The sequence below is a fragment of the Zosterops lateralis genome (genome assembly GCF_965231275.1).
Source record: "Zosterops lateralis genome assembly, chromosome: 13".
Taxonomy (NCBI): domain Eukaryota; kingdom Metazoa; phylum Chordata; class Aves; order Passeriformes; family Zosteropidae; genus Zosterops; species Zosterops lateralis.
Genome location: NC_139773.1, coordinates 818,005 through 831,132, shown reverse-complemented (window position 1 = coordinate 831,132; position 13,128 = coordinate 818,005). Strand labels below are relative to the sequence as shown.

At 39.0% G+C, this 13,128-nt stretch overlaps 1 protein-coding gene across 3 annotated transcripts in view; it reads right to left on the bottom strand.

The window, feature by feature from the left end:
• TMEM266 (transmembrane protein 266) overlaps window positions 1-13,128 on the bottom strand; it is a 59,344-nt gene that overhangs the window by 44,128 nt on the left and 2,088 nt on the right. For 2 of the 3 annotated variants that reach the window (XM_083871116.1, XM_083871117.1), the window contains exons 2-4: window positions 12,809-12,915; window positions 10,592-10,780; window positions 167-321 (exon numbers count right to left, since the gene is read on the bottom strand). In XM_083871116.1, coding sequence (XP_083727242.1) covers window positions 167-321; window positions 10,592-10,780; window positions 12,809-12,822 — 358 coding nt within the window. In that variant the 5' untranslated portion in view covers window positions 12,823-12,915. Of the gene's footprint in view, window positions 1-166; window positions 322-10,591; window positions 10,869-12,808; window positions 12,916-13,128 lie in introns of those variants that run through there. The other variant, XM_083871115.1, reaches the window with a different exon arrangement.

Here is a 13,128-nt window from a genome sequence, read left to right as displayed (position 1 = left end):
CACCTAGCCTAATTATAATTTAAATGGTAGGGGAAAAAAAATCCCAAACATCCACCCCCTTCAAAAACCTCCCAGCAAGAAGCTAAGCCTTTATTTCATTAAAATAAAATAAAATAAAATTAAAAAAAAAAAAAAAAAAAAAAAAAAAAAAAATCCTCCTACTCACACTGGAGAAGCTTTATATCTATTAGGAGTTCCAGAGTCAGAAGAATCACCACCAATACTACACAGGCTACCAGGAAACTGTTGAGACTTGCACTGAGCAAAAATACCTGCCACACAGCTGCTCGTCTCCCACAGCACGGTTTTAGCCAGTTAGATCTAAGGAAATAAAATTAAGGGAAAAACAAGAAAAGAAAAGAGCTAAAGAGCAGTGAACTCAAAAGTATAAGTTCTGCTGTTATGGATACACTCAGCAATAACGCACAAAGACTTTGCGAAGTTCACATTCACTGGTTTCTTTACCAAGAGAAATATAAGAACAACTTTTAACCTGGGATTTTCTTAGCTCTGGTGCCCAAATGCCTTCAGCATACTGAGTCATGCAGCCCTAATCACCATACACACATTTCTGCTTTCTTCCTGTCTCACAGGTTCTCACATACTCTTACTTTGACAGACATGCTACATTTATTCATCAGTGAGTACCAAGGCACTGCAGGACTCTGCTATTTAGAAACTAATGGCTTTTTAAAAATAATTTCTCTGCCACTAAATTTTATGGCCATGCACCTTTATCCCTGCTCTACTATGAGACAGATCTGACAAAGGCTGCCAAACTCGGGTTGCAACAATCAGACCGTGACATCATGGAAAAGAACAATAGGAATCTGGAAAACACCAGAGAAGCAGCTCAGTGACTCCACAGCTACATTTTACAGTAGCAAAGGTATGCAGCCTGGCAAAGTGTCAAGCCTCTGGCCAAAGTGCTCTTGGCGTGGCTATTTGTCCAACTCTCATCAATCTCTCTGTGGATCACCGAGAATTACCTTGCCAGAGTTTGGGGGACAGCATGCACCAGTGACCGCTCCCTGACCTGGTTTGGATGAGGTCACCCTATTTCAGAGTAGAAATAACGTTTAGGCAGGATGCAGGAAGCTGTGAGGAGGCTGAGCTCTGAGGACCAAAATTCTGAAGGGAAGCTGATGAAGCAGTAAATGTTGTACTAGTGTTGTGCTAATGCAGATACATTTTTTTTTTTTAGGAGTATTGCTAATAGGAATAACAGTAGCATGGACTTCAGAGGAATAGAGCCTATCCTGATACTGTTCATCTCTTAACTCCTCCCCCTCAGTATCACTCTGAGGCAGTCTATCACATAATTTCTCATCACAGTGTTCTGCAAGGTTCCTGTACTGGCTCACCTCAGAAAGTTCAGATGGGATGGTTGCCTGACACTTCAGATTTTCAAAGCACTGTAAATATACATTAGGTAATGAAAAGCTGACATGATTTATTAACCAGGGTTTAAAAAGCTGTAAGTGTGGTGCAGTCCCACTGTCTGACTAAAATATCGCTACACAGAAATCAGTGGTGTACAAGAAGATATGATGATACTGATCAATAAACAGCTCTAGACTCAATAACTCACATTATAATCAAACACATGGAAAAACATCACAAAATGTTCTCTGACATACTCACAAATGAGGGAGAAAGCGATGCCAAGCAGTGCTCAGAGACTCCACACTTTCAAACAGCTTCTCAGAATTAAGCATATCAACAACACTTGCAGTCAGATTGCCTGATTGCCTGACTGTAAAAGACCTCCTCAACTGACTCTCAAAGCTTCAGAGATTTGGCAAGTGTTACTATCAGCAACTTGCCTTGCCCTTAGGTTAAACTTTGTTATGGCTCAAGCCTGAATACAGAATGCACTAGATTTCAAATAGGTTGTTTTGAAACATAAGGCAAAAAAACAGGCATTGGGATAGGGCCTTTTTGCCAACTTGATCTTTTAATAGATTTTATTTTACATAACCTGAAAACAAAGTAATTTGTTTTTAATGCAACTATGATTTTGGGCTTAGAGTTGAGTTTTTTAAAGATATTTCTAAAAAAAAAAAAGGGGGGGGGTGGCTCTGTTTAAACAGAACAGGCTTTAGTTCTAAAGTCTGCTTACACTTATCTTCCTTTTTCCAAAAGGCCCATTATGCCAGTATTTTAATATTGCATGGCAGCTTTTCTTATTCACAAAATCATCAGTAGAGGGCCCAAGCACCTGTGTCTAAAAGTTCTGCATAGTCAAGATTTTCAAACATACCAAGAATAAACCAAGTGTAATATTTGGCATACAATACATATAATCATAATTATTACTCAAGCTGTTAATTACTTATAGAATCCTAAATAATATGGCATTATTCTGTCTGTTCAGTATTATTATTCAATATTAACACCACCAATTCTAAAAAGCTTCTGAATGAAACTACCAGTTCACAATTGAAAAAGCAATCAGCTTAAGAGGTAAAGTGCAGCTCACATGCACATTTCCACTGGTACTACACTGATAAAATATATAAAGTGATTTCAAAGACACAGAAGGATTTGAAATTTAAGCACTGGAGAACCATGTTCAGTTCTGTATCCTGACTTGCTACACTAAGGTGAGTTTGTTAACACCTGGCCTGTGGATGGACAGCGATTGGCATCTGCCATCATCCTGACTCCTGACACACAAATCTCATTTCTGTAACCCATTTTAGCAGAGTAGTCCCTCTCTCTCCCTTCTGATGTGCAAGGGCACATCTATTCAATAGATGAGAAATCTGGTTCTGGAGAAAAACAAACCCCTAGCAGAATTAGCATGGGTTTGAACTTACCTTCCAAATTCTGGCGATTTCACCTGTGACACTTAAAATTTTAAGCTCAGATTAGAAAGTCAGCTATACAGAATTTAAAAAAACCCCAACGAACCAAAATATAACCTACACAGCTCATAAATTTATGAAGAGATTTCATACTAACCATAGACAAGCAGAATACCTTTTTCCCTCACTTCAGACAAAAACCCCCAAACCAAACAAAACCCTCAAATCATCAAAAACCCACAAACAAGTGAAAAAATACACTATTCTGTTCAGAAAATAAGTACACTTTTGTTGGTGTCCTGACTGTTTGCTTGAATTCACAGAAAAGTATGACTTTGGAAAACTTTCCTGCATGACTTCAAACAGGTTCATCAGTTATTTCAGCTACTTTGTCTCTACAACAGAAATATCATTTACCTTTCTTGCAATGCCTGGATGAAGTAAATAAATTTACTAGCACAGGAAATTTTTAATTGTTGGTGACACTGAGCTGTAAAGTTTTGTTCTGAGACATTAAAATATATTTAGTGGAATTTTACCAGGGGTAATTTTTTTTAAAGATACTTTCACACATGGCTTAGTGCAAAACCAATCTGTCACCATCCTGTTACTCTTACTAATAAACACCTTGGAAAAAAAAGAACATAAGGCCAAACTGAGAAAGGTTGAACATATTTATCTGGTAAGGAACCACTACAAAGAGTTTTTTCAAGCTGTTAGCAGCTGTCACTGTTTCTGTTTTCTGGTCTTGTAAACAAATACCCCAAAATCTACATTATACCTTACCCTGTATTTATTTTTTTTTTAGCTTTCTTTTGGCTAAACACCAAGTGTTTGCACCTCACAAGATGGTTATGATCAGAAAACAGAAGGATGGATGACATCCAAATTGCTATCTAAAGGAGCAGAAAGGCCATGGTCAGGAACTGGCAGGAACACAGGCTAAATAACAATACAAAATCTGGCTGAGCCAACACGGACAGCAGAGCCTCACAGCAGGCTGTGGGGAGCAGCTGGAGGCCTGGGGCAGCTAACTCCAAGGAACACACAGAGCTCTGCACCTCTTTTCTGGACTTCTACAAGCTTGGTTTAACTACAAAACTTTTAACTATTGACAATACTCACATTTTTTTCCCCCTAAACTTGTACTATTTCAAACCCCATGGTATTTCTTGGAAGACTCCCGCAAAACTCTGCTACTCAAATGGCAAGAAAGATTCCCCCATTCTTCTCCTCAAACTCACCCATGGGCAGTTTATACACACTCATTCTTGTGCCAGTATTATTCTTTAGTTTGATTAGGTCTTTTCCCTAGTTGGCATTTTGTCCATTATACACAGAAATGGCAGCCACATGTGTAATTCAATTAAAGCCCATGCTTTTTGTAGAACAAAAAGTTCTGTAACTATCTTAGCAGCCTCTTCTGCATTGGAATACAGACAACTGGAGCAGCAGATAATATTTTAGAATAGGCTTAATTAATTACATGAATGCTTCCCAGTTCTATTTGAAGTACCTGAAGCTTTCTAGAATAATTTATGCTTTCTTTATAGGTGTTTATCACACCATTTGCCCACAGACACTCTGTGATTTACCTGGCCTTTTACACCTCTCACTAGAAAATTGCTTGTTAGGTTTTTCCTTTTTACACTAAAATCTTTAGTGCAATATAACATCAGCCTCAAGAACTCCCTTTAAGAAACATAAGAACAGTCATACTAGCACATACTGAACAAAGGCTTGGCATCCTGTCTCCAACAGCGGCCATGAACAGATGTCTCAAGATGATTAAGAACACAGCAAACATAAATCCTTCCCCTTAACATTCTCACAGCATCCAACTCTTTTCCATTTGGTCACTTCCTGAGACGGATGTGTTTTCTCAGGTTGCATTTAGTAAACTCCAGTGAATTTCTCTTCCACAAACTTGTTCAACCTCCCCTGGTGGGGATAAGCTACTTCCAGTCACACATCCTTCAGAAAGTAGCTTCAGGCATCTACTGCCCTCTGTGCCAAGAGCAAACTCCTTTTGTTTCCTCAGAACTGGGCCTTAATCTATTAACATACCTTAGAGACTGTATTGGAAAGGGGGTGTGGGGATATTAAACCTGTTTTTACTTCTCTGTGTCACAGACTTTGGAATATCAATCAGTCAACCTGTAATACCAAATCTCAGCCAACCTTCTCTTTTCCAGACTGCAGAGTCCTAGTTTACATGGTAATCTCCAATGGAAGATGTATCCCATCTTTGATCACTGTTTATCTTTGATTCTTTTCCAGTTCTTTTATATCTACTGTATCCTTTCTGACAGGGATCAGAACTGCACTTGTGTTCAAGTCATGGGCAAAGCTTGGACATACAGAGAGGCAGAACAACGGCCTCTCTTTTATTCTCTGCTCTTTTTCCTAAGCAAGTCTAAGATCCGCTTTCTTTTACACTGCTGCTCAGAATTTAGCTGATTTTTTTGTCTAGATCTGCCGTCTAGACAAATATTCCTCTTTTCCACATCTCCCCCCACTTTGTCCTATGGCTTATCCATATTTCAATTTTTGCTCCAAGCCATATCTTCCTCAATTTGGACAACTAATTCCAGTATCAAGCCAGACAAATTAGACTCATGTCATTTCCAGTCTCCAATAAAGAGCTTTGCAAACAGTGATCTGTGGGCTACAAATGCTACATTTCTATCCTCAAAAACTACCTGGGAAAAGCAAGTTCTGTTGGAAAAATACAGAAACATCTCCAAACCGAAAAACTCTTAAAATTGCTGAGCTAGAAAATTAATTCTTTGTCTTACAGTACTGCTCTCTCTACCAATTGATAACACGGGGGGATACACTCAAAGCACTGAGATACTGGGATAAACACAGTAATGAGCTGCTCTGGAAAACAAAATTTACTAAGAGAAACACTAAAAGACTGTGTACAGAAACAGAAATTTCTGAACAGCAAACTCCTCTTTAACATAGCCCAAAGTTTTATGTTGTCTCTACTGAAGAGCTGGGCACCTCAGAGGTTCTGTTGAGCTGAATGTGCCTTTTCTGCTGCAGTGCAGGTTTGTTTTGGACCACAGCACCGAGAGCAGCAGTGATGAAGTACTGCACAAAGAACAGATCAGCACCACACTCTCATTCCCTGCATCCTCACATTAGGATTTTGCACTATCTTTCTGGATTCAGACTATGACTGGAAACTAAAACTAAATTACAACACACTTCTGTAAATAGGAGCTTGATCGCTATATGAAATAGTTGCGTCCTCCAAAACCTTTGCAGTTTATCTTGGGCTTGGACCTCATTATTCACCACTATTCCAGATCCAAGATCTGCAGAAAATGGACTACTTTTAATTATGCCACCAGATAAAGACAAGAAAAGCAGAAAACAATGTGAGAACTTAATCTAGTCAAGTTCTTTTAGATAAAGAACCTTTAAATTTCGTAGAAAGCACGAGTAAAATACCTCAAAAAAATCAAAGTAATATCTGAAAGATGAATCTGAAAAGCAAAATAATGGCACCTATTTGGTACAATTACAGAAGACAGACTGAAGGAACAGACATCTTTTTTTCCCATAATGGGTGAATACAATTACCAGCAAAGTCTTGCAACCAGTTTAAAATGAGAGCTCTCAGCTCTTCTGTGTGTTAATTTCTGCATCTCTGTAAATCTCTGTTCAGTTGAGATTTCCCTTCCTTTCTCTATCTCTCTGTCTCCTTATGGTTTACTTTTTCCCAATATTCCCACTGTTTAATGCACTTTCTAGCTGTGACCAAACAAATGTAAGGCTACAAAAAGATGATCATAAATTATTAAATTACAACAGCATGACTATTTACAGCTAATGTCAAATGAGTCACATTAACTGTGTGAACTCACAAACTTTACAGCTTTTGATGTAAAACACAGTATTTGAAAGCACCTTTATGTTTTAAATGTTTAACATTAAAGCTCAAGAACTGCAATTTAAAACAAATACAAAAATAATTTAAAATTTGGTGTATATATTGTTTTTCAACTCCAATAAACACAAAGCTTTTTCAAGAGAGATGCTTTTTGCCTATCTGCATATTCACACAAAATACACTCTGTAGTGCAACTATCTGTCAAGTTTTAATTATTTATTGTGATTGATACTTCTTAACTAGAACTTATAGAAAACACAGGAAGGAGAGCTTTTCCTTATCCATGTAATACTTTTTGTATGTTGTCAGTTTTTCTGCTGTTTTCCATCACTTTTATTGGACTTGATGCAAAAAAAGCAGAAGAGAGAAACTATTTTTTGAAAAACAGAATACTTGATTGGAAAAAAAATAATTAAGAGTGGTATTAAAGCAATGGTAGCATTTAGAAATCATCTCACCTTTCTGGGTGATGAGCCTCCTTAAAGAAACACTGGCATAACTCTTTTCATGCAAACTGAGTTCAATGCAGCCACAGCCTCTCCAGTAAATTCAGGATGACGTGTTTTGTAATTCATTGGAGGGTTTCAGGTAGAGCAGAAAGATCTTTTTTGCCCGATTACCCTTTCACTACTTACAGGTATACATCAGGGACAGCGTAATGTGCCTCTAATCTTCAATCCTTTCTTTGTTGCTTAGTGCGGGGATCAGCATTGTCACCTGAATATCTGACACAACTGTCCACAAAATTCCTTCAACAACACCAACAGACAGGAACTAACCGCCCTGAGAATTTGATATCAAAAGGCAAAGACCTATCAAACTGCACAAGGTAAGACTTTTATTCCAGTATTAAAGCCACAGGAAGGTCAGTTTACATACATGTTAAAGACAGACCATAACTTACTTTCTTTTTCCTTTCCCTTCTCATTTCTTTTTTCTCTTGTGGGAGGGGTAGCTTGTGTGATGCCATCTGAGAGTTTCCAGGCACACAACGATGGTTATGACCCACCTATTCCTGATCATCTATTAATATCAGCTTTATTAAGAGAAATATTCCCTCAGACGAAACAAAAAGCTCCCCTAGGTAGCAACCAGGTCAAATTTGTGCTGGGACCCTGAACACCTTGTAGTCTTAAAGAAGAAAAGATAGACAAAAACCTTGTGTGCACCTTGGGGTGCACACAACTAAACCATTAAATCAGAACACTCCTTTCTTGCCCTCTCATTAATCTCTAATCAGATGTCTCTCTTGCTTCTCCATGCCAGGAAATGGGCACTTACTGCCCAGAGTAACCAGGAACTACTGACTGTGGACAATTGTGCTGTCCAACACGGCTGTGGAGAGATGCAGCTTGTAGCAAGCACCCAGTTTTTCCAAGCACAGGCAAGTGCCAGAGCCTTGCAATTAGAACAACTCCAGCTTGCCCAGATCAGCTGCTGATCTAGAATATCAGAGTCCCACAGAATACACACTGGTCCATGCAGGCTGGCACCTTCCCTGACACTCTGGGAAATGCACACAGAAGGTAACACATGGAGTTGGCAACAAAAGGCAGACTTCCAGGGAAGGGAATCTTTTACTCTCTGGCATTAGCAGTATCTGCTGGTATCTCCACCTGCACTCTGCACAGCAGCACTGGGGGAACAGAGCCTCAGTCACGAAGATGGATGCCGGCAGAAACTACATGGATTTTTGCCATTTTCTGCCAACTTCTGTGCTGCCCTCCTCACATTCCCCTCTTTGCACATAAGGGATATGTGGCTGCCAGCTCCCATATCAAACTGATCTGACCCACCCTACCACCTCCTTCTCACATGGATTGAAGCCAGTCACAGTGAACAAGGCTATGGGAACAAAATGACACCACATTCATAAAACCAGACATATTCCCAACCAAGCCAGGAGGTGGCACAGGGATAGCATTTTACTTTGCTGCTGGGCTTCTGAAGCCCAAGTCTGCTTCTAAATTTCTAAGGGCATCAGTTGTCTTGGATGCTTCTGAAAGGACAAAACCACCATTCCCACAAAGCAGCTGAACATACTCAGCCAAAATGCATTGGGATGTCCAAACTTAAGCTCTGAACTTTCTTCAGAGAATGTACTCTACAGCTTGGAGGTGTGGAGGGCACTTGCTTATTTCCATTCAGACTGACAAAACCACAAAAGAAAGAAGGGAGACATCTCTGCTGAGGAAAAGAATGACAAGCCCATTTCCATGCTTAAGACTGCAAAGGTCCTTAAATGGTTACAGTGAGAGACCTGTGCCCTTTGGTACAGTGAAGAATTGAGTTTCAGATCATAAAAATCTATAAAAATGCATATTTGAACTAACTGGTATTGACTCAACACCAAAATAGCCTGAGGGTTACACCTGCATACTCAAATTAATTTTCAAGTGCCTCTTTTGCTATGCAGGGTATTTTATGTTACAGTTGTACCATACTTATATAACCTACTCAAAATGTATTTCCCCTTGTTTGCAGTAACAACTTTTTGGAGAAGTCTCATAAAGTTCAATTTGGAAAGAAATTAAAAGCAAGAGCCTTTCACACGCCTTGCTTCCTGAGTACCACATGGAATACCTGCTGAGCTGAGATCAAGCAGGTCTTTGCTGATTACAGAGCACAGGTTAAAACGCACTGAGTTGTTAATAAATGGAGGCTTATATAAAGTCTTTGAAAGGCTTCAGCAGAGAGCATTCTGTATGGCTTACTGGGAAGTGCTCTCTCTGGACCTTACAGTGGAGTAGGTCCGTGTTCAGTGTGACACACAGGGCAATAGCAGGCACAGAACCAGGGAGGGCAGGCACCAGTGCTCAGCCCATCTCTGTCCGGAGGGATGTTACATACCATGTTATCATTCCTGACAAATGCACCTTCTTGAAGACATCCAGCAACTGTATCTCTATCCCCCTCCTTCCCACACACACCAGCGGTCTACCCCAGCACTTTGCTGCCCTCACTACTCTCTGCAGCAATTCAAGTGTTTTACTTCTTGTCCTAAACATCTTGGAGATCAGTAACAGGCTGTTCCCTTCCTCACTGAAGTCTCTTAGAAGCTGCCCTCAAAGTCTCTTCCTCAGGTGAAACACAGTTATTTCAATCAGTACTCCACGGCAGGTTTTTTGAGCCTCTAATCATTCTCACTCTCTTCCTCTGGATTCTCTCCAGTTGACCCAAATTTTTCATAAAGAATTTAGTACAGCAGTCTACCTACAGCCACTTCAAGCCTGAACCAGGCATAAGGATGACTTCTAATGTCCTGTAGGACAACAGTGCTACATAATCTAACATTGGGCTATGTTTGGGCAGATGCTATGAACTGATTAAGATCTTTTATTGCAAGAAACCTGGAACCACCTTTCTATGAAAACAGAAGCAGTATGTACATACTGTGTACATTATCAAAGACAACATTCTCACATTAGCAAACTACACAATTCAAATTACTGAGTGACAAGTACTCTATCTGTCCTGGAATCAGCAGTACCAGATATTCTCTCTCAGTCAGGAGATGTAGAGTTATGTACAAGAATCATGGCAGACAACACTCATCATCCTGAAACACCTTTCTCAGGGGAACTTTCACCAGTCCATTCTGCTTGTCTGACAGGCCAAGTATTTCATCTGGTTTTTCCTGAGATACAGCTCCCAGACTGTGGTCAAACAACAGCTATGAAACACTTAAAATGATAAACAGCTCTAAACCAACCCAGATTAGTGATATTAGAAAAGGTCTCTTCCATCCTGTGACAATGATTTTACACAGTTTAAGGACAACTGGCTGCATTTCTCCAGCTTAAGGTTGCCTGTTTTATAGGACATGAAATTCCTGTAACCTAAAACTACATGACAAAAATCTGCCCTTTGTACTTACCCTTCTCTTTGGTACTCCTCATCCAAATTTGACAAAAGCTGGGACCCAGCTACAGACAGATCAAGTGCAGCTAAAGGTAGATCTCGATAAGCAAAATTAACAAGCTGCACAGGAGCAATGCTTTTGGTCTCTTCTTCTACTTGCTGGGAAATTATCTCAACTTCTGAAACACCACCTTCAATTGTAGGCCTGCAAATGTAATAAACACACAGATACACATAAAGAAACATAAATGAGCAAACAAGTAGAAGGAAGATAGAGACAAGAACTTCACAGAATCCTAAAGAGCCAACTTAACTTAAAACTTAAAAGGCATCTGCAAGGTCATTGAGGAGGTGTTGTCATTAAAGAGGCAGATCAAATCTCTCCAAACTTTAGTAGATCTCACTGTGATCAACAGAAACCTCACAAAGAAGAACAACATTTCACTCTGCTGAATCTGCTTCAAAAGCACTAAATATAAATGGCTGTGTTATAAACAAATAGAGAAAAAATGCATCACCCCAAAAGGAAAATTTTTATGCAAAACAGAAAGATGGCATGTAACTATGCTAACTAAAGACTCACTGCTTTGTTAGACTGGTTAGCAATTAACAGCTAGGCTTTTTAATTATTATATTTGAATCAACTCTTAACTACCAGGTGGCGTTAGACCCCTCTTCCACTGTAGATTTCAATACTGATTCAAACAGCTCTGATGAATGGCAGCTTTGTTACATTTACCTAAAAAGGATGATTCTAAGTATTTCAAAATAGTTCTGAAACTAGGGAACAGTGATTCAGAAGAATTATGGCCTCCTCATAAAGATTATCTTAACTAACCTTATGTACAGCTTCTAAATCTGATCGTGTATTCTTGTAGCAGCCCACTAACACTAATGGAAACTCCACACAGACAGTCTGACAATGTGTATGTCTCCCACATTTAGAACAAGATACTACTTCTGTAGGAATTTTATCTGTTAACCATTACTGCATGCACAGGATGACTTAGCTGTAAGACACAGCTTGCAGGTCAAGGGCTGATCCTTGCAGCAGCCAGCAAAGCTGGTTGCCCTGTCTGATTCCAAGGATGTGCAAGCACAAATTTCTCCAGCTTTCTTCCAGGGGAGCCTGGCAATTTTGGAAGAAATCTCAGGCTACTGTCAGAGGTTTACAGCAGGTGTGAAGAAGCTCTTTTTCCACAGGGATATAGTTAAAAAGTTCTTAGTACCCTGTGTTATTTGACTGCAAAAACTGCATTTTATCTTAAAGAAGCTTATTAAAATCTTCCAGCAATTTAAGGAACCTGATTAGCAGTTCCTTTTTTCTCCACCCAAAAATAAGAGAAGACCACTTAACTGGTATATCTTGTATAAGGATATAATTTAAAGACATGGGTGAAGGAGCTAAAATTCTATGTTGAAAGTTTCCATTGGTCAGAGTCTCACCATTAGACTAATTCTTTCAGATGGAGGACGTTATTCTTGAATTAAAAGGAGCTAACTGCACCAGAATTACCCAAGAAAGTAATATGCTGTTATATGTAGAGTATTTGGCAGGGAAAGGCTGCAGCTGTGTCACACTGTGGAAGATAAAGGAGATAAAAGGAAGTAAAATTTGAACAACCTAAAAGCTTTTATTTTATTTATGTGTAACTAATAATGAAAATTAATGAAATTCTTTAATTTCCAACAGAACTGTATTCTTCTGTAAACAATTTGAAAACAGAAAACCAGAGGTAAAAGCTATTTTTAGAAAGATTTTTCTTTCATTTTTACCTTTAATGCCATCCTGTGGACATTCACCTTTGTAAGTCCAAGCTGGTTCAGTTTTATGTGAAAGAGCATACAACGATCCAACTTCCAGTATTATAAAAAAAAAAGGAAATGGGTCGGTGCAACCTTCCCTCCCCCAACAGTACTGAGTTTCTGTATTCTTAGACAAACTAGATGACAGATAAAGTCTGATTTGATTGAAAAGAAAAACAAACAGACTGCTGTTGGCAGACAGCTTTGGTGGCGGGAAAAAGAAATATAAACAGATCTGAAAAATAATATAACATACTAATTTTCAGCCACTAGTAACACATCAGACATGCTTACAGCCTCATTCATGTATTTTCTGCTAATTCCCACGCTTCAGACGAATACAAAACCTTCCTGATGTCACACAGTTATTCTCCAGGTAGCAGCCTGCTCTTTTCATTTAAAGTAAGTTGTATCACATGGTACTTACTGAGGATTGGTCATGTTGGGAGGTTGCAACCAAATCAGCAGCGGTTCCAATATTTAACTACTTCCAACTTCTCTGCATTAAAATTCTAGCCTTGCATGATTAGGTCTCTATGAGAAGCAAAACAAGGTTATCTAAAACACAGCTGAAAGAAATCCAAAGGGCTACACTGACTTCTGTTGTCATATTGCAAATGTGTTCAATAAGTTAGTTTTCCCCCCATTATTTTTTTTTTCAAAGTGTTTTTATTCCAGGCTAATTCCTCCATATTATGGAAGCTGTAAAGTTACAAGGCATTAACTTTTACACACAGACACATACAT